We start from the raw sequence: 21,014 nt of genomic DNA, 5'->3' as shown, positions 1-21,014 counted from the left end.
GCTGGCTATTATTTGTTTCTCTACTATCCGCTTTGCTTTTGCTTTTACTTTTGGATTACCTGACTTCCCGTCATTCACTTCGTTGCTCAGACAGAAAACATGGCAAAATAGTCAAAAAAACAAAATCGGCACGTTTATTTTAATTTGGTTTTCTCATTTCTCGTTTTTTGATTTTGACAACAAAAACAAAGAAACGGCGCCTTTTCGATTATGGTTAAAAACGAAAAAATGAAAAACGGTGGTATTTCCGTTTTGTCGTTAATTGGTTTAAACGAAAAAACGGACGGTCAAAACGTACACGGACCCATCTCTATCAATAACCTTGACAATTTTTGGGCTATGAGCTAACAGTTAAATACTCTCATATTGCCACCTACTGGTGGCGAGGGTAAACATCTATCTATATGTCTGTCTGTCTATCTATGTTTCTCTACTATCCTCTTGGCTTTTATTTTGAAGTATTTGATTTTACTTTTGGGTTACCTGACTTCCTGTCCTTCACTTCGTTCCTCAGACAGAAAACAAGACAAAAAAAACAAAATTGGCACTTTTATTTGAATTTGGTTTTCTCATTTCTCGTTTTTTGATTTTGACCACAGAAACGATTTTTCGTTTATGGTTGAAAACGAAAAACGATGGTATTTCCGTTTTCTTGTTAATTGGTTTAAACGAAAAAACGTACGTGACAGCCATTTTAAAGGGTTGTCAAACAGAAAGGTTGTCAGAGTGATGGTGAGAAACTTGAGCTATGGCTTACGTCTATGAAGACAATACACCTGCTATCCACTACAAGTAAGTCCTATGTACCTTCATGTGAGCCGACACAAACATAACATATGACCGTGGTCAAAGCTAATTTGCTAACAAGACACACAATAAAATGTAGCCCTCATGCTACCTTGTGTGGTAGTTTGACCCGCTCGCCCCCTCCAATCGATTTAATGTAGCTCAAACACTAAATATCGAGTTATAATGAGTTATGTTATGTGTGTTTTTTGTAATACATTAATTTTGCATCATTAATATTTATTTTATTGTGAACTGTATACCATTCCTTATCAAGACAATCATTGTTATTTGGAAATTGCGTGAAATATCGTCACTAATACTGTTATTGCAATATCATGATGGAATGTCGTGATTTTTTTCACTTGACCAGCCCCCTCCTGACGCTCAATGGCCCCCATGTCATTATAGTTTGAGACTGACCTGATAATTCATATATACTGTACCACCAATCAAAGTGCATTTCTTCACATTTCCGTGGTTAGTTATTTTAGTTTTCATGGAGTGGATATAACATAATGGCCTTTTTCATGGCAGCCATTTTGTGAGGTCTCAGTAGGAAAAGCACAGGTATAATTAATAAAATTAATTGTTGTAGTAACTGTCATACTTTTCTTACTTACTGTACAGGAACTCAACAAAGCTATCATTGGTGTTAGCAGGTACTGGTTCTTTGTTTTTGTGGAACTGAGGTGGTCACTAGTAAACATTTATCTCCGCTCACCTTTTATATATTCAGCTGTGTTGACGTAAACAGTATGCTTATATCTGGCTACTTTTGCTTTTGTGGCTTTCCTTATGCTATGCCCATTACCAAACCTAAACATACATAGGGTTTCAACATGAAGCAAATCGAACACATAATAAATGTAATGCTGTTCCTTTATTACAAACAATAATGTATGTGTGCACGCATGTGCCCGTTTGACCTTTTTCATAGTATGGTGTTGACCCGCCTGCTAGTGAGTCATACTGGACTTGAGCTAAGACGGCTGTGACAACAAGACTCCATAAGATAATGAAATGTTGGGGTAAGTTACATTTAAAACTCATATGGTGAAAGGTAAGGTGTAAGGACACAAATGCCATGTCAATGCCACTCAAACATTATAATAAGGATGACATTTTAATGTTTTTCTATGGACATCTTCATCAAAGTATAATATAGATGGGCACTGTCCACTGTTTTATAGCTTTATTTATTACAAACACATTTTTCCACACATATCTGTATATCCATCATATGCTTATTAAAGCCTCTTTGTTGCAGGTTACAGTAGAGAAGGTACAGTAGAGAACCCTGAGACAGGTGTGGGTAAACGACAGATACAGTGTTGAAAGGTCAGAGACTGTGGTCAGACAAGCTTCTTGGCAATGAAGAAGTCCTTGAGTCGTTTCATCTGCCAAAAACCGACAGACAACAGAATAGAGGTCTGCACCACAGCCCACCACAAGACTTTACCGTTGGCGTCTTCGCCGATCTGCCGAAACACTTCCTCTTTCTCCTGCGTGAAAGCAGACCATTTAGACCATCGGAGAAACGATGCATGAAAGGTTTCTTCATAAAGTTAATGCTCAAAAAATATTTGACAGAATTTATTTACCCTTTGGTACTCCTGTTGCCTGGCGATATACATCATCTGATCTATTAGGTGCATGAGGCTGTTCTGTAGTGTGTCCATGTCGTCTTTGGCGATTTTATGACTAGGGTCAATCGAGTGCTCTCCCATCTGAACGTCCAAATGTAGCTTCTGTGCAGGACAGTGGGGGGAAATGAAGAATGGAGAGTGAGTGTTCCCTTTTTTCCATATCATTTTCAAAATGTATGATCTCGCTGGTTGTGCAACCATTGGTTTTCATCTTCAGTTACTTTATTATATCCTTAAAATAATCAAATAGCCAATTAAACTCAGAAAATACCTTTGAAAATGATTTGTCTCAGTACAAGATATATTGTTGTAATTTTATAATGTGTGATTTCATTGTGCTCTCTTTTTGCAATAGTTCTTTTCCATGAGACTCACCAGCCTTTCTCCTGCAAAGACAGAAAACCTTGTGGAGTTGGTTTGGAAGCAAAGGTAGTGCTGACCTGAGTCATGACCTGAAAATGTGAATTTACCAAATTTACCGAAACGTTTGGTCATCAGGACCTAGAGAGACGGAAAGACACTGTTAGGCTTATGTTTGGTCAGTTATTCAAACAGTTAAGTCAAACTGTTTAGTCAAATGCAGTAGTAGCAGATTTAATGTGTTATATGTGACGTAAAAGTTTATCAAGTGCAGCTTCAAGTCTCCTGTCCCCTGATTTTGTGGTACTGCAAAAAGGCTGACTTGAAATTATATTTTCTCGTTTTGGGACCACAGCAGTTGGCAAAAACCTAAACTACAGATGTGAGACAAGATGACACACATGTTTTTACATGAACCTGACTTAGTGATGAACATCTCCTTTGAGTGCAGTACCTCATGGTTTGGATCTCTGATTGTCACAGTAACACCAAAGTGAGGGGAGTGGCTGGTCACCCCTAAATCCCAAGGCTCCAACAAGAAATAACCTAGAGGTAAGAGACACTCAGTGCATAGACGTGCTAAATGTGCACAAACACACATGGCTGCATTCAAGGTCAAAAACAAAGCCTCTAACATTTATGAGGAAAACATTACGTTAAATGTTACTCAAGCTCATTTCTTTCACCATAGGACAATTTTGTGTTTCATATTATATTTCTTTACGTTTACTTAATGATGTTGTAGAGAAAAAAAAATGTTACTACAGTTTGTAGTCATTCTGTGATTATAAATTGGAATATTCCCCTCTTCAGGACTCACCAGTCACCAGCGTGTCTTCAGGAATCTCCTCAATGATGCATTTTTCCTCCTGCTCTCCAAGATCAAAATACATGGCTGCTGCCAACACCAGGTAACAATGGAGCAGAAAGCCAATGCCTCGAAAACCCATTTTCAGTAAACGGTGAGCTTTTAGATCACAATACACCTAATACTGACCAAATGTTTGGCCTGTAATTCCGGTCTTTTTTTGGTAGACTGCAAATTCTAAGTGGGGATTGAGGTATTTTTTTCTACAGACAAATACCCATGTCCTATAAAGTGGAGGGCTTCACTATAAGGGAAAAAAGGTAGTGTGAGAATTTCCCAGGTGCTATTTTGTGTGACGAGATATTCCTGCCGTGGCGTGACTGGTTAACCTTGGAGCCAATAGCAAAGTGTCAGACTAAGGATTAATCTCTTGCAACTAGATACAGAGTAAATGAGCTGTCAAAGAAATTTCTAGAGCATTCCTAATGCTTCAAAGCAGACAATGTCTGCCAATTATTATACACTAATTAAAAATATAAGAACTGTGGCTCTTGTTTCAGCTACAGGGCCAAGGTCATTGTGTGCATTTATACCACACATTCACAGATGATGATTTATGTCCAAGGTGACAAATCTATCTCTATGTGTTAACAGTGTTGTTTGTTTTGATTGTTCTTTTGGGGTCACTCTTGTGATGAAAATATGCATGGGCCCACTATAGACTGAGGGTTTTTCTGGTATAAACTAGAGAAAACAGTTTTGACCGAACTGTTTTCTGAGTGATTATCGTATAATACTAAAATCTAAACATTTCTTCTTTGGGCCATAACCTACATGCTAAGAAAAGTTTATCGTAAAACTAAACCTCCTTGGCAAATGTAATTAGACAAATGAACTTCTCATGCACCCTACTAAAGCATGTCCTATGTCTTTTACATTTACTAGTTCTTTTTAAAAAATGTAGTAATCTCAGTACAGGAGGATTACCAGTGTCTGTTGTGTCTGTTGCTGCTGTCTCTTTGAAAATTGATTGAAAACTGTAATCCAACAGATTGCATGCAGTAGTTGCCATATGCTTACCTTTTGATCAGGTCACCTATGAAGTAAACCCCCAACACACCCACACAGAGAATAAACCTTTCTCATATTAAACATCTGCAAAAGATGTCATCACCTAACTAAGCGAAGAGTCAGATTTCCCTCTCCTCCCACACGTCAGTGTGAATACTACTATACTGTACCTTGTATATAGTCTCTTCAAACCTTTAAGTCTAACTCGTGATGAATTGTCATTTTGCTGCCATTTGCTACTTCCTCCTTCATAATTGTATCACGTCAGATTCAACCTAATCGTTGTCATTGTTCATGAAACGAATGTAGGATGGCTTTTGCTGTGTGATAATGGTGCATTATTATGCTGGAAATAGCCATTAGAAGCGGGTATATTGAGCCCATAAAGGGACGGACAGAAATTGAGCAGAAATTGAGATTAATCAAACCCGACCAAGTTTTTCCAGTCAGTCTTCAACTGTTCAACAGTTTCTATTTTTGGCTGAAAGATTAAATGCTGCTCAAACACACATCCTCATTTTGCTTAAACCAATCTGACAATTCTTCTCTCACCTTTCATCAATAAGGATGAATTTGCTCCTGGATAACCTTCACCCACTGGTGGTTTATTTGTACCATTCTCTGTAAGTAAGAGATTGTTGTGCCTGATGAGATCAACTTTCTGGCAAATACTATTCTGCCACTGCTGTTTACCCCGATTAATATTAAATGAAGCCCCAGAACCATATCTGCATGACTTCATGCACTGCACTGCTGCCACATGATTGGCTTGATTGACTGGATAGTCGCATGAATATATAGTCCCGAATATTTCCTAAGACAACTTCTTAGTAACATGAATGTACAATATATACTGTACATGCTGTGATACAGTCTTTGTCACACATTATACTGGACATAATTCTCTAATAACATATTTTCCTGATGAAACTACTATTAAGAAAAGCCAGAAACAAGCTCTGCTCTTCTCCTGATTCTTTATCTCAGTAATTTTCCTCTCCCTTGTCATTCAAAACGGAAGGAGCTCCCTCTTGCACCAGATGTTTAGTTCTCATTGCCATTCAATCTGTCATCTGCGGTATGGTTTCTGAGTTGCTCGGTGGGAAAGTGGGTGGGGTCATAGGCGATTTTTATCTATTTCACATGTGAAAAAAGAGGTCACATTTCATGTAACTGGGGTCTGTTCTGTCCATTAAAATGGACTCTGAAGCTTCAGAGTGGGATGTGCAGCACTTGGCCATTGCAGCACAAAGTGATCTCTCTCTAAGACTTGGTGATCTAAATCAACATTTGTTGAACTGTTTTTAAATATTTGGTGAGCGACTGTTTTACGAGCAACACTTCATCAGGGTACACTGCGGCCAACGCTGGTGCCTGAACTCGGGTCATTCCGTTCAAATTGTTTCTCTCTAGTCAATTTGATCCTGCAGCTTCAGTGTTTGTAATATCACCTTGGGAGCCCAATGAAAGTAAGCCCAAATGTGTGATTGAGATTTAAAGGTCATACTCTGCACTGAGCAGAGGCAGTAAAGAGGGATATCAATTCATATCATGGAAATCAATTTTGTGTTTGACACAAAACCTGCAAATGTACTCAAAATATTATAATTTTTTCCCCATTACAATGCATTAAAGAAACAAGACATTTTCTCAGGATATATTTGGACTTTATTGACCATACAGAAAACATACATTGTTTTTGTACATTTTAGTATTTTTATTTTTACAAAAAACACATATTTTCTGCATTTAACTACTATCTCAATAACAAAGGAATACAAATCCAATTTGATATACTGTACATTATCCTGTCAATAAATATATTCTTTGTTCTCAGGAAAATAACCACAATGGCTTTGTAAACATTGTGCTTTTTTTTGGTCCGCACATTAATTAATAGTCTGACTCATTTCTCTGTTAGTCAGTGAATGGAACTATTGATGCAACATGTGTTCCCCTGTGCAGGAGCCAATGTAGTGATTCGTGGATGTATCTTAAGTGTTGTTTATATGGATTTACTTTCAAATCCGTGAGATCAAAACTGCTGGGAGGGAAACCGTTTTCTGTGATCAGCAGAAATGTCAAACAACACCCAGCTTTATTATGTGAAAATCAGATTTTATTTGTCGTGGCTTTCTTTAAAACACCGTTTTTCTCCATGGCCAGTCAGTTTTGATCATTTGCCAAAAATGGCTTTGTGAGTACAAATCTGTAGGCTGTCGACTCTAACTAATTTAACAGTTAGGCAGTCAGTGTGTGCATTACTCATTTCCACAGAAAATGTGCATGGCCAGGGAGGAAAGAACTCGGAGACACTTATGTCGCATGGAAATAAACTGCAGAGCTTTTGCTGTTATTCCTCCGTCTTCGTCCCTTCCTCCCTTTCCTCGCTTTCCTTGCTTTCCTCTCTTTCTTCTCTGTCCTCTCCTTCCTCTTCTTCTTCTCCTTCCTTTCCTGGCCTAGTCATAAGCAGTTGTCTGGGAAGCACTTCCGCTCTTCCTCCAGCAGGGGGCAGGCTGCTCCATTGTTGGCAGGGTGCAGAAGGATGTAGCGTGTGCGGTGCTGCACACCTGAGTCTCCACACTTGCCCTTGCACAAGCCCCAGGGCGACCACATTGACACCTCACAATCCAGAGGTGTATCTGCAGAGAGAGAGAGAAATGGTCATTATAGTGCCAATATCATTTTTTCTCAGTGCTGCTTTGGTGCATTCACTGTTTTTCCTCCTCTTTCTTTAGACTTTTTAGTGACGTGTACTAAGATCAAAATCAGGAAAGTAGCTGCTCTTAAACATGTTTGTATTTCTTTAAATAATGAAAGGGAGTTCCAGTAAATGGTACGTGTCCAGCCTTTTATAGAGACCATAGCTTCTGGTTTTAAATCCTTGGCAGTGGCTGCACTGCTGGAATCGCAATGGGGGAAATTAGTATTCATCACTTAAACACAGTTCCAATGCAGCAGTCTGCATTAAATTATCACCAGACATTGGTATTAATTCCAGATATTCATGCATATAAAGAAATCCAAGCAATACAATACATAAAATGTAAACTGAACACAAGCTCTGTGTGATTTCAACAAGTCGTCCCACAGCTCCTCATAAATTGGAATCAGGTTGGTGCATGTGGTTAGTACTGTATGTGGCACACCCACCTGTCAGTATGTAAGTATGCAAATCAGCTGTTACATAACACTCAACATGTGTGAGGCAAAGGGCTGGACCAACACCTTTACACCATTGTTCTTGCTCTTAACCTGGCATATTTCACAACTTCTCAATGTTCCTGTTAGCACCACTGGGGCTATTACGCACTCAGCGTTGCAATTTGGGGTTTACACTGTCGAATTAATACCAATGTATGGTCAAATAATTTAACATGAATCACCTCCGTGTTGATGTGTTGAATATTTATTGCCTCCTCTGTAAATGTCCTTCCTTCCTTTCCTCAGTGCCCTTTCCTCCAACATTGTGAACCTGACTCAGCCAATGTTGTTGTGTACAGCTAATATGTATCACAGGCTTAGCTGTGCTGTTAATAAGTAGAAAAGCAGAGTGATGGGAGGTGGTGCGGAAGCTGCATGGACGGACAGATGGACAGAGTGATGAAACATTCACATCACGTCTGTCATCTCCCTTCATTTTGTGTGTCTATTTACGGGAAAGTATAACTTGATAAGAGGCTGTAAGAAGCACTGCTGATGTTTCTTACTTTATGTTGGTGCTGTGTTTCGCAGATAAAATCGAGAGCAGGTGATTCCTAAGCTGCAGTGTATAATTGTTTTCCAGCCCTGGGAACGGAGGGCATAAAAGAGATTGAGGGAAAGATAAACAGTCGGAGGGATAGGATGGAGTATTGGGAGCAGGGTAGGAAACCCCAACAGATTTTTGGCCCCTCTTTGTTGTTTGTTGATGGGTTGTCAGGGAAAAGGATTTGTCGTCTGTGATGCTGAGTCAAACCTTTACAGTCTTAATCTAACTCGTGCACTGTCAGCTCTACTGCCAGGCTGACACGCGATCGGTTCCTTTTCCCTTTCTTCTGAATGAATGCTCTCCTGGTTGAGTCATTTACTTTGATTTTATGTGTTAAATTGTGATTCTATATGTCACGTTGGAGAGTAGAAAACACATGGACAGGTCGTTCTTTTACCGTTTTTTTTCCTAGTCTGTGCAAAAGAAACCCTCATTATGTAAATCTTGCTTCAGCCCATATAGATCCAGGTCTTGTTAAAAAATGCGTGTTCGCATCTCATTCTTTGGTCCCAACTTAAACGCACTTAAAATGATCCTTCACTACATCTCTCTCTAGTCTTTCGACTTTTCCACTGGATGCCAGATGTGCCCCTGGCGTTTTCGGATGCCCTGCACTCGCTTGGCTGCTCAGGTTTCTGGTTGGAAGTAATTGAGGTTATGTGTGTGTGTGTGGCCTGTAATTGTTTGCAAATGCTTTAATATCTGAGTCAGCAGAAGTCAAGAGCTCCCTGTATTGTGTTAAACCCTTCTGTCTGTACGTTTTCCAAAGCGTAAAGCAAATACAGTACATGTTTAATTTAAGCGTGTATATTATTCTTTAATCAGTGCAAATAGAGTGGGTTTACACTGGTGAGGGAAGGAATGTTTAACTGTTGATCTTATCTACATTTCATTCAAGTAGCGCTTGTAGACCAGTCTACATCTTGAAACCACTTTTTGAAAGTCTCGTCTTGGACTTGCACACATTTTTACATGGTCTTGACTCTGACATGCAGTATGTGGACTTGGAATTTCAAACCAAAATTGCTCAAACATACAACTGCTTTTTTGTGGTTAGATGGAAAACCTCTATCTTCAATTCTAACCAATAATATAAGTAGTATTTTTATTTGTTGTCTGAACTCTCATTGGTTTTACATGACACAATGCAAATATTAGCTTATGGTGATTAAGACTTAATATTTCCAGTGAAGTTTGTGACAACAGTAAATTGTAAACACAGTAAAAAGGTGTTGATCTCTAAAATAGTATTATAATAATAACTTTACTATAATAGTTTAACATTTTGGTCTTGACGTGGTCTCAGTTTATGTCAATGATAATTGTCTTGAACACTAAATTTACAATTCAGTTTGTATTTGCTTCCTTTTTATCTTAAACCTTTGTTGATGCTTTGCAAAAACCTTTTACACCACTGCCTTCAACTCTTGACTGGAATAGAAAGAAACCACTGTTGTGTTTTCATATAACCCTGTTTGCAATGCACCTGCACAATAAAAACCAACGGGGGACCCGTGGACATGTTGCTCTATAGCACTACTAGTGGTCAAAAACTCTTTGATACTTTAATACCTGTGATTTATGTGGGACTCATTTTACACTGTGGTGTATTTCAGAAATATAACATTTTTAATCTACTCAGAAGGCTTATTATTCACATACTGTTTATCCATTATTATGCACCATGTGTTTTTTTTTTACTGCTGTCGTTTCTTTTTATTATACTATTATAATGCGACTGCCATATATCAATAGGTGTGTGGTCTTACCTATGAGCGCTTCTTCAATCTCGTTTCCTGTTGGCAGTTGGTTGGATTCGGTGGGCTCCACGGGCAGGCTGATGATCTGATTGGTCTTCTTAATCTTGGTCAGCGTTACCTTGGCGATGGGCGGGAGGCGTTTTAAGCGGGGGTAGTAAAAGGAGTTGGCAGGGTGGCTGGGAAAGGAGGAGGTGATCTAGGGGGGGAGAGAATGGATGTTGATGATACACGGAGATGTTTTAGTAAAGGTTATAATACAACTGTTGAGTTTTTTTTGGATTTAAAGTCAGGGAATTTTGGCTCACCTGTGTGATTCTGTCCTGAGGAATAGTTTCAAAGTTTGGAGAGGAGAAGGTGAACCCACTGTCGGTTCCTGCATCATATGGGTAAAGCTCCAGAGACACACTCTCCCTCCAGTGGTCACCGATACACAGGTTCACACTGTCCACGCCCACAAACCAGTCCGGGCTTGGAACAATGCGAACGATAAACGACAGCTGCAGATGGAGGAAGTGAAACATGGAGGGTACAGAGAGAGAGAGAGGGAGAGAGAAAATGAAGAAAGATGAGGGAGTAAGGAGGTGAGGCAATGAAGTATACAAAGTTAAGAAGAGAAGAAAGATAATGGCAAAGGATTATATTTCATTTATTTGTCACGACTGGAAAGTCTTTACGCTATTATTTATTTTGGTGGTAATGTTTTACTCCAGTCAAGAATTTAAAACATTATTTGGAAGTAAAATTAATTATTTACTACTCAAACATTGTAAGGAAGGAAGGAATGATTGGTAACAATTTTAAGACATTACTCTGTCCAAGACAAAAAAAAAATCACACCATTATTCCTTCACTTTGTGTGTTAACCAAGCAGAAAAAGGCATAATATTCTTAATCTGACCCAGACTGAAGGAATCCAGGTGTTGAGTGACTTACATAGGAGTGCCTGGCGGAGACCTCGAACTCAGTGTTCATCTGGCCCGTTCCTCCCACAACAGCGGGAGCCGACAGGATCCCATAAACACTCTGGATCCGTTCGCCGGCCGCCTCAACTTCCTTCATGAGCGTCCAGGCCTCGCCTTTCTCCGCAAACTCCCTCACTCCGTTGCTGGCAAAGTCATTACGCTGCCACATGTGGTAGTCAGTGCTGTGAGTTAACCCTAAGAGCAGATAGAAGAGAATAAAATGGATCAGAGGTTGGGTTACATAAGGGCTTAGTCTGCATGATTCAGTTTATGCACTGCTTTTTTGCTGAAGGTCATTTTCTACTGTATAGTGTTTGTCCTAATGTCTTAGATGAAAAGATGGCCTTCAGTGCATGAAAGCGTAATATTATCCTTTCTGCGTGAGCTCTTTGTTAATCAAATAATAAAAAATGACGCCACTCTCTGGCATCTGTGCGAACATCTGTTCCACTTACCAATAAGAGTTGACCACTGTGCAGGGGGGCGGTAGATTGGATACTGCTTAGGGAAAGCTGCTGGGGTCCACTTTCCTTTAAACGTTAGACTGTACTGGGCAGTTTCTGAAGATGTGCACATGGGGACATCAGTAGGAACAGGCATTGAGTGAGCACCTTGACTCAGGCTCAGCATCATGACGGTCAGATGGAAGAGCGCCTTAGAGATGGAGAGGATGTTCAAAATGGGGTCCATTGTAGGGGAAGATGAAGGACCTGTAGAAGATATATCCTTATTATTCATACTGCCTGATTTAGGCCACAACAATCTACCTTTCTGGGGGTGCACTTAACAGCTTTGCACTCGTCTGATTTCAGGTAGTTGTCATTTATTTCATCTGTCCTTTTTCTGTAAGATCTGGCACATGGCAAAACTAGAAAAAAGAACTAGGAAAAAGGGGCCGAAGTGTGTGTGCCTGCACCGTCACTGTTGATTTTAACCAGAGGGACATGTGAGTCAGAGGGAACTTGCATCCTTTCCACTATTTATTTTCCACTGTTTTGTCTTGTTAACTCAAGTTAAACAGGGAGGGATCTGACATTTAATTCAATTCAACATTTTGCTGCTGCAGCTCGGTGAGCTGTATATTCCTGTCTTAGATTATTCTCTGAAGATATTACTTCACAGTATAAAGCGCTGCCAGCTGAATTTCCAAACACTGGATTCCTCATTACATCATCCTCACTGTCGTGTAGTCCAATTCTCTATAGAGGGAGCTGAATGATTTTGATAACAAACAGCCCTGTCGTGAAATATTTTCCTGAGGGACACGTATTATACATGGACAACATGCACATCAAGTGAAATGCTATTTATATGCATTGTCCACTTATTTGAGCATATACACTTTGATGTCCGGCAGGGTTTATAAATGTGCAGAGTTCATATTTGTTGAATAGTAATTTCTTAATCATCTCGTGCATGAAAATGAGTGCTATTGCTCTTGACATATTAACACATTCAAGTAGATCCAGATGTGCATTTTACAGCTCCACTAATTCTTTTATAATATAAAGCAGAATAATCCCAACTTTGTTGTAGCCACACTTCTTTGTCACAGATCTTCAAATGCCTTTTTTACTGAGATGGAGTAAAATTGCACAAGGCTCCACCGTAACATGCAGTGGGTAGCCTTCTGTCTGTAATACAGTGCTGTCACACAGTTTGTCTGTACTGCTGTTGTTGGTGTGGTGCAGAAACTACTCACTGATTTTGCTCAGGGTTCCAGATGAAAGAAGGGATGCAGCAGATGAGTGGAGAGGAGGGCTTGAGGTGAGGAGAAGGGGAGAGGAGAGCGGTGCATGTGGCTGTCTGGAAGACTGACTGCGAGGCTCCAAGTCCTCTTTTGCCTATTTATGCCTTTCAGGAGGTTCACCCCTCTCTCTCTTTCCCTCCTTCCCCCATTGTCTACCCCCCTTTCCTCATTTTGCTCCATTCCCCCTCATCAACTTGCTAAACTCTTACACTCAGCCTCTCTATCTGCCCCCATGATGCCCTTTTGACTTTGGCTCTCCCTCCACCTCCTCTCTCCTTTTCTGTTTAAGTACCCCATTAACTGGCTAATGTGTTCAGCAGTGCTGGATTCACAGCCAGGTGTCCTATGCAGCCCCACTGGTAGAGTGTCATTTCACACTGCGATACTGTAGGTCTCTGTGTCTACAACTATGACTTATTAAGCTATATAAAGCATTTGTAGAATGTTCTAAATGTCTCTTGGTGGTGTTTTTGAATTGCAGTCAGTTTCTAATTCCAGTCCCTATGCTACAAGAAGGTATATTACCTATGACACAGTCAATTTGCATAGCTCCTTTGATGGCTTTTTCAGGTGCTTTTATTGTCAAATTGAGGCATTATTCAACAAAATGAAAATACTTGGCTGTCACTGAGTCAGGGTTTATCTGAAACCTGACAGCCTCACATTTTTGTCAGGTTATTTCAGGTGTGTAATGATCTCAGACTCTTGTAGTACCCCAGTCTGCAGTCCTGTGTTCCTGTCTTCCATTAAGTGCAATAATTCTTTTTCCTCAAGTGAATGCAAGAACGTTTTAAATCAACAATCTTTGATAAGTGAATAATAAGTGAACTGTGCATATACACTCACTGGCCACCAAGTTAGTGCTAGATGGGGTCTTCTGCTGCTGTGGACCATCTGGTCAAATTGGAGGTTATTTGAGTTATAGTTGCCTTTCTATCATCTCAAACCAGTCTGACCTCTGGCATCCACAAGGCGTTATTGCCAAGAGAACTGCCGCCCACCAAATGTTTTCCCTTTTTCACGCCATTCTCTGTGAAGCCTAGAGATTGATCAGGTGAAAACCCCAGTAGATCAGTAGTTTCTGAAATACTCAGGCCACCCCATTTGGCACCAACAACCATGCCATGTTCAGAGTTACTTAAATCACCTTTATTCCCCATTCTAATGCTTGGTTGGAAATTCAGCATGGTCTTCTGGACCATGTCTACATGCCGTGGGTTGCTGCCATGTGATTGGCAGATTAGATTTTTGAAGCCATTGAACAAATATACCTAAAGAAGTGGTATATTATAAAGACATTGATGAAATTGGTAGGTGAACACAAGCTTGTCTTGTCTGTGTTTCAAGTGTGCTGTTCTATGCCCCAACGCCCAGAGTCATAGAAGCAGTGTATCCTATAATCAATAACGGTAGGTGACTCAGACTTTAAATATTTAAGTTGCTGTGAAGTTTGCAAAAAAAATCTATTTCTCTAATATAATAGCTGCCAAATTGCACCATTATACACAACATCAGAGCTTTGTGCCCATATTCATCTCCCTCTTTTTACCCAGGGACAGTATTTTCACTATATGACAACACAGAATTTGTTGAATCTTAAAAACAATATAGCCTTTTTTTACATTAAGAAAGACTTCATTCTTCCAAACCTGTATTTATGTCCCCTTCTGGTCTAGTGTTTGACTTACTGAACCTGGAGGTGGCAGTCAACACTCCACACACTCACGTGCAAACACACAAATATGCTACTGTGCTGAATCAGCCCACATCTAATGATTTCCACATGGTCACGTTTCTTATAAACACAAACTAACTCCAGAGTCCAGTCTGCTTTCCGTCAGTGACATTTAAGAGGAAACCCATCACTGGCTTCCCAACTCACGTGCACAGAACAGAGCTGTGCAGTGTTCACTTTTATCGAGGGCAGTAGGGCAAAGGGAAATATAGTAGAAGCATGATCACAGTGGCAGAAGGAAGTGGTTTTCTGATGAGACATAGTACTGCTGGCTTAGTCTTTGCTGTGTGTACCATCAGCACGCTGTAGTTCCTTAGACGTGGATGCTCACCCTGAAAACAGATCTCAGACATATTACATTAGGCTCATCTGCACCCACTAAAGTCTATTAAAGTCCATTTTAAACACCAAAGTCACAAAAGAACACTTTTAAACCAGTGATGAAGGCAGCAGTGGATCAACAACTCCTGTGTGCTATGATCAGTGTAGAAGTGTTCACTGATTTACACAACAAAATAGACTTCCAGTTTATTTCCAGTCAGGAAAGGCTGTCTTTGATATTGTCAACTTAAACAGGTGTATATTATATTAGCCTTTAAAAGGCTAAAATCTTTCTCCTGGTGTCCCTGCTGCCAGTCACATTTTCAGTGAGATCAAGCATCCATATCTCAAGCTCGTTCCAGGTGATGACAGCTGCTGTGTGTCTGTACCAGATACAATCATAGATTAAAAAACCTGAACTACCCCTTTAAGTGCACTTTTCTGCCCTCTTGTTCCCTGTAGTTGTTTGGAAATTCTTGTTCATTCAGACGCACATGGCCTCAGTTTGTTATTATGCTGTTTTTTGTTGTGTTTTGCTGTTGTTATGAAACAATGTCACAAGAGCACGCTGTCCTATTTTTTGCTTCATGTTTATGTGACCATAAAAAAAAAAAAGGTCCTGATTGAAAAAACATGCAGGTCCTTGTCTGACCTGATCCTGCGCTTGTATAGGAAAATATTCAATCATGTGCTGTTGAGAAGGAAGCTGTAAATACCAAGGGCGAAGAGGGTCCACAAGAATATAGGTCAGGAAAATGATCATGAGAAGAAAAACATACTGCTATGCTGCAAGTGTGTGATTCTCCTTTGGTGAACTCTTGTCCCCCAGCTTGTCTATCTGTTAACATTGATCGTGCTTTTGATTGTGGCCATTATTGATAACAGGTGCAAAGTGAAAAGTTGTCACATGATATTTGTTCACCCTCAGTAAGAGTGAAAGGAGTAGGAGAAGGAAAGAGCAGTGGATAAGTGTTGCCACTTCACTCTATACATTGAAACTATCATGAAATGTTGACTGAAAGGGTCTTTTTAGGATCTAAAAACCCCAAAAAATGTATAGTGCAACCCTATAAGGGTTTGTGGTAACTAAAAAGTCAATACCTGGGAGCTGTAGATAACCTAGTTTCTGCAACCACGATGAATTAGTGAATGCATTTGACACAGGAAAAAACAAAAACAAGACAATAGATTACTCAAGCTTTTCTGGTTGAAATGTGTGGAGAAAAAAAACCTTTGTGCATGTAGTCCATCACAACTGTTTTACAAGCTTTGTTTAATGGTGACGTACCGAAAGTGCTCATTGCACTCAAAACACGCACCTGGAAAAACAGTTGCATCACAACAGATATTATGCGTTGGGACTGTTTCAATCTCTTTGTGCACGCATGTCTCTATTGAAAATAATCACAATAACCTGACACTGCATGCAAACAACCTCTAATTAATAATCTACTCTACCTCTTAACCTGTTGTAAGTCATAGGGAAAGGTGGAATCTGACACTGGGTGTAGTACATAGGTGGGTTACACCCTCAATAGGTTGCCAGCCAACATACAGAGATAAACAACAACTCACACTCACTATTTTCAGTTGAGAGTCTCCACTTACGACACGAGCATATGGTATCAACTCATGATTGGCCTGAAGAAGCAGGTCCGGCACATGTCTGTTGCATTTGTGTGTTGAGGACATGTACAGATGGAGGTAGGAGGTTGAGAGGTCATCCTATAGATTTAATTGGTAACAATGATGATGGCATGTGAGCAGTATGAACCTCTGAAGAAATAGTTCAATATACAAACCAGCTGCCCAGTGTTATTCAACCACAGTTCAGGTCAGTTTAATAAATGTGTTTATCTGAGACTTGGGCTAATTGAGCTAATCGCTGCGGTAGCAGGATGCATAAGTTGGAAAGGTAACTGTTGCTCGACCCTATCCATCTTCAGCTGGAACATTTTACTCTCCCTGTTGCCCCCTTGATTGTTTCAACCAATGCTCTGACCACTTCTCTTTTCCTCTGCTCACTCTTGTCCACCCAGTGTGTAAATCTGGCTTTATCGTTCAACCTTCTACTCGTTCTTCAAACCCCCAGGGCCTTGTTACAACAATTATTTCCCCCTGATTTCCTGAAGTAACTTTTCCTTCTGTGTGGGCGCAATCTGCGTTCACTTGCCCCCATTTGCGCACATCTCTCAAATGTGTGTATTTGTCTATGTGTGTTCCCTCTAGTGGAAGACATACTCTGGAGGTTAGAGCAATAACTGTATATACCCCATAAAATGTTGGGTGCACTGGATTTTGCAGGTTATATAAACAGAGTGTCCTTTTTTCTGCCTGGTAATGATAACGTCAGCTTAGTCCCACTATTCCACTCCACAGCAACAGACTGCTGGTATTGTAGCTCAACTTTGTTTGTGTCATCAATCATCGTAATCCACCACAGCCAGACAAGTCAATATTAGATGTCGAGACCTAAGCGATTTATATCTGAGAAATGTGAATGGTCTCTGCTCTGGTCCAGGGTATTAGGTGACCGCAGAGTATTAAAACACAGTGCAATAAATTCACCATTAGGAAATCACAGCTGCTGAGTCGGCTGTTCTTGCTCCCGCTCACTCACGCTGATGTTTTTCGTAGTGATTGGCTGAGCATTTGGCACATGGGTTACTTTGTTCACTCTTCGAAAAGATTAAGTAGTTTAAAGACACTGCACAAAGCAGATTTACACACCAGCAACTTCAAGTGGCACAGAGACAAGTTGTAACAGTAGTGAGTGAGCCATCATTGTCATTTAGTTTTCAGTGGCCAAAACCATTGCTAGATTTCACTTTGGAAAAATATATGAGAATATTAATATTTCCAATAGTTGTAATATTTGTTTTTTTCCCCCTGTGTCACATATTTAGCTTTTTTACATACATTTCAGTGAACCATAAAAATTCCTTATCCATATATCTCTTTAGAAAAATAAGTGTGAGTCACACTGACTATAGCAGTTTTGCTAGAGGTGCCCATCCGTTGTACTCAAATGACACGGTGCAGACAGAACATTATGTTATTCCAAACTCTTATCTCTGCTTAGTTTGTTTGAATTGAATACACAAAAGAACAAGCATTTTCAGCTTGTTCTGATTACTGACAGTGGAATAATAAAAACATAGAGTTTTAGTTGTAATGTTTTAAAAGGTTGCCGTACACCAGACGTTTACAATAATATATGATACACTTTATTGGCCCTGTGGGAAAATTTGTCTTGGACTGAAGAGCTGCACTCATAAATGCTTCCACATTTACAGTAAAATGAACATCATAAAAATAGTAAAAAGGTATTTGTGCTGCATAAAAACAGTCAGTCAACATCGTTAGCAGTTTATTAATTATTTGTTTGGTCAACAACATTTTACAGGATGGTGATATTACCAATATAATAGGATCGTTACTCACAGTCATATTTAGGGATTTTAAAGATACTGATTTGCTATAGGGAAGGCTTGAAAAAGTACTTTTAATGTAATGGAATCAGTCAACGTGAGTGGCTTTGGCAGATGGAGCAAATTGAATATGTTAAACAGTTACTTTCTAAAGCCGCAGAGGGCCAGACCAGAATATTGTATTTTTTCTATAAAAATTCTTGTAAAGAAAGCAAATTGGAATTTTATCAAACACAATATATATGCAACTGTGTCCTTTTCTTCTTTCAGCTAATAGGTCATGACTGCACCGTTTATTTATTTATTTATTTGTTTATGTAAAATGTATTGCTCTTTGTTCTGTTTTTTTGTGCCTCAGTGGCAGTGTGGAGTTACATTGCCGGTTGCGTAATAATGCCTTGAAATGGGAAATCTGAGTTTTATTGCCTTTACTGTGGTTATACATCTTCATTTGTCCGTCGTCCGTCTTGATTTTACTTTCTCTGTGTGCTTTCAATATTTTACCCCCTACCGTCTCTGTATCTCTGTCATCTTGTGAAGACAAGTCCTCCAACCTGCTTCACAGCCCCTCATTCTCGTTTGCCCTTTTTCTCCCCCCTCGCTCTCTCTCTGTGACCCACTAAAGTGAGATCCCATCATGTTTTTCTCATCATGCTGTCCTCCCACCCTTTGGTGAGGCGGTGAACCCCCGGCCGGAGGTATAAAGGACATAATTTACAGGGCCCCTTTGCAACAGCAAAAATAGGAAAAAACATCAAATGAAAGCTCAGTTTTCCAACACAGTAGCTCTCTGCTTCAGTGCAGGTTTCACTCTTCAAAATTTCAACTTAAAATATGGCGCGCCTGCCACAACGCAGTGTGGTCCAAATTTGTCAGATTGCAAAAGTGCCTAAATGAATTTACACAAGTGGAGAAAAGGATGATAAAGCCGGTGTCAGTTTTCTCCATGTGTGCTTTGTTGACATTTTGTCTCAGGAAGGAAGTGAAGGCAACAGTCAAGAATTCAGACCTGAGGCTGTGGTTTTGACACATTGTAATGATGTGTTTTAAAAGAAGGCGTGGGACGTAAAGTCCCACTTGAATAAAGTCTGGCTTTTTCATCTTGGTGGCCACTTGTTCATCCAGTTAAAGTCTGCAATGTGCAGCCCTCTGCACGTTGCAGCTGCTGTAGGAGATGAAGCAACATTGAATGAGGTTAAGATAAGCCATTGAAAAACTTTAAAGGTTGATGCTTTTGGGCTAATGTGAAGCAACTGTCATGTTCACGTGTGATAGACATGTCAATATTTCTTAAAAAGCAAGAATACCCGGACTTTGTGAACTTGTAATGAAGCAATAAACCAGCAAAACATTTGATTTCTCACAGTTAGAAGCAAGTCTGCATTTTCTCTCTGCAAAAAAGCTTAGTCTTCGGAATTAAATTCTGCAAAACCGCTAATTGTCAAGTGGAATCACAAGTGTGTCATTTAAGTTACATAAAATAATTGATAATAGTTTTGAAAAGCCTATCAGTTTTTATGTAAAGTGCAATAACCACAGGCTTGTGGCTGAGGAGTTACCAATTTACAACCTGGACAGAGTTAAAAGGAAAAAATAAACAAGTTTATAAGCTTCTTTGTCCCAACTGGTGCAATGCAGTCTTGCATATGTGGTCGAAAAGAATCTAAGAAGAAGCGGTGAAGCTTTCATGAGTCATTTTCTTGAAAAAATATGGCGCCAGTTGTCCTTCGAAATTACGACATTCAACCCAGGTTCAAGTTTAAGGACACATTTGTTGTGGAATCAAACATGAACCCTGTTTGTTCCAGGTTGATCTGGGGCAGGTTACCCTGCTGGAACATGATCTGAAACACACTGAGTCATTGCTGCGAGTATCTCACATCTCCTGTGAGGTGAGTGGTGCCCAGACTCCTCCTGAACCAAAACACCGTCAGACAGTGACAGACTCGGCCCATAAATTTCCCCGCTGGATCCACACCAGTACGTCTGTGCTTCAGTGTCCAGACAATTCCACAACATCCATAAATAAGGCTGATTACAATTGCATGAGCACGCAGCTAAGATAAAGATAACTGGATTCTTGGCATATGTTTTTAAATCCATGCAAATACAAATTGTGACAATAAAATAGTATAAATAATAAAGCTCACATGGAAAGTGGTGGGGATGGGGAAAAAAATTGGATTTTATTATTTTTTTACTATTTTAAAAAAAAAAAGTTATTGTGATAGTTCTGCTTGCTTGATGAACAGAAACAGCTAAAAGTTGCTAGTTTAGCGCGAAATGTATTGGAATTGAAGTTGTTCTTGCAACTAGTTAACAAGAAAATTAGCATTTGTCATTTCTTAATTATCTATGTTTTCTGTTAAATGTTGTTTTCTTTTACTCATTTTAAAAAGGTATTAAAAGACAGATGTCCCCTACCTCTGAACTAGATCATTCAATTTGCAAAAAATAAGCAAGAAAAGAAACAATTAAACAAAGAGCTAACAATAGCATTTCGATTGAAGTAAGACACTACCGATCAAGCACATAATAAAATTGACACTAATGGAGTTGAACTATGTTAAATGAATTGTTAAAATCCCCACCAGCAATGAAAGAGTAAATGCAAATGGAAATGGAGGCAG

General features: G+C 39.6%; 2 protein-coding genes and 1 long non-coding RNA gene across 3 annotated transcripts; 1 reads left to right on the top strand and 2 right to left on the bottom strand.

The window, feature by feature from the left end:
• The first annotated feature begins 1,754 nt into the window (after positions 1-1,754).
• LOC122778662 lies at positions 1,755-3,724 on the top strand. The gene is made up of 4 exons (XR_006361452.1): positions 1,755-1,817; positions 2,791-2,864; positions 3,279-3,347; positions 3,609-3,724. It is a non-coding gene; the product is annotated as an uncharacterized LOC122778662 (long non-coding RNA).
• Positions 1,921-3,928, bottom strand: si:ch211-255i20.3 (transmembrane emp24 domain-containing protein 11). The gene is made up of 5 exons (XM_044040730.1): positions 3,616-3,928; positions 3,250-3,341; positions 2,811-2,936; positions 2,391-2,537; positions 1,921-2,291 (listed from the first exon to the last, which is right to left on the bottom strand). The coding sequence occupies exons 1-5, from the start codon at positions 3,743-3,745 to the stop codon at positions 2,142-2,144; spliced, it is 645 nt and encodes a 214-aa protein (XP_043896665.1). The 5' UTR covers positions 3,746-3,928; the 3' UTR covers positions 1,921-2,141.
• A 2,626-nt stretch (positions 3,929-6,554) lies between these two features.
• On the bottom strand, positions 6,555-12,980 carry spon2b (spondin 2b, extracellular matrix protein). The gene is made up of 6 exons (XM_044039692.1): positions 12,850-12,980; positions 11,603-11,857; positions 11,119-11,342; positions 10,491-10,682; positions 10,195-10,381; positions 6,555-7,316 (listed from the first exon to the last, which is right to left on the bottom strand). Exons 2-6 carry the CDS (start codon positions 11,835-11,837, stop codon positions 7,138-7,140), a joined length of 1,017 nt encoding a protein of 338 aa, XP_043895627.1. The 5' UTR covers positions 11,838-11,857; positions 12,850-12,980; the 3' UTR covers positions 6,555-7,137.
• Positions 12,981-21,014: the final 8,034 nt, after the last annotated feature.

Source organism: Solea senegalensis, linkage group LG12, assembly GCF_019176455.1.
Source record: "Solea senegalensis isolate Sse05_10M linkage group LG12, IFAPA_SoseM_1, whole genome shotgun sequence".
Taxonomy (NCBI): domain Eukaryota; kingdom Metazoa; phylum Chordata; class Actinopteri; order Pleuronectiformes; family Soleidae; genus Solea; species Solea senegalensis.
Note: the sequence above shows the minus strand (reverse complement) of the source record. Positions and strands in the feature narration are given on the sequence as shown.

Coding starts and splice junctions, on each gene's coding strand:
- si:ch211-255i20.3 (XM_044040730.1), bottom strand. CDS start 3,745: ATGGGTTTTCGAGGCATTGGCTTTCTGCTCCATTGTTACCTGGTGTTG. Junction 3,342..3,615: donor TGAAGACACGCTGGTGACTG/GTGAGTCCTGAA, acceptor TCTTACCTCTAG/GTTATTTCTTGTTGGAGCCT. Junction 2,937..3,249: donor TCAGAGATCCAAACCATGAG/GTACTGCACTCA, acceptor CCGTCTCTCTAG/GTCCTGATGACCAAACGTTT.
- spon2b (XM_044039692.1), bottom strand. CDS start 11,837: ATGGACCCCATTTTGAACATCCTCTCCATCTCTAAGGCGCTCTTCCAT. Junction 10,683..11,118: donor TCTCCGCCAGGCACTCCTAT/GTAAGTCACTCA, acceptor CTCCATCTGCAG/CTGTCGTTTATCGTTCGCAT. Junction 10,382..10,490: donor CTCAGGACAGAATCACACAG/GTGAGCCAAAAT, acceptor CTCCCCCCCTAG/ATCACCTCCTCCTTTCCCAG.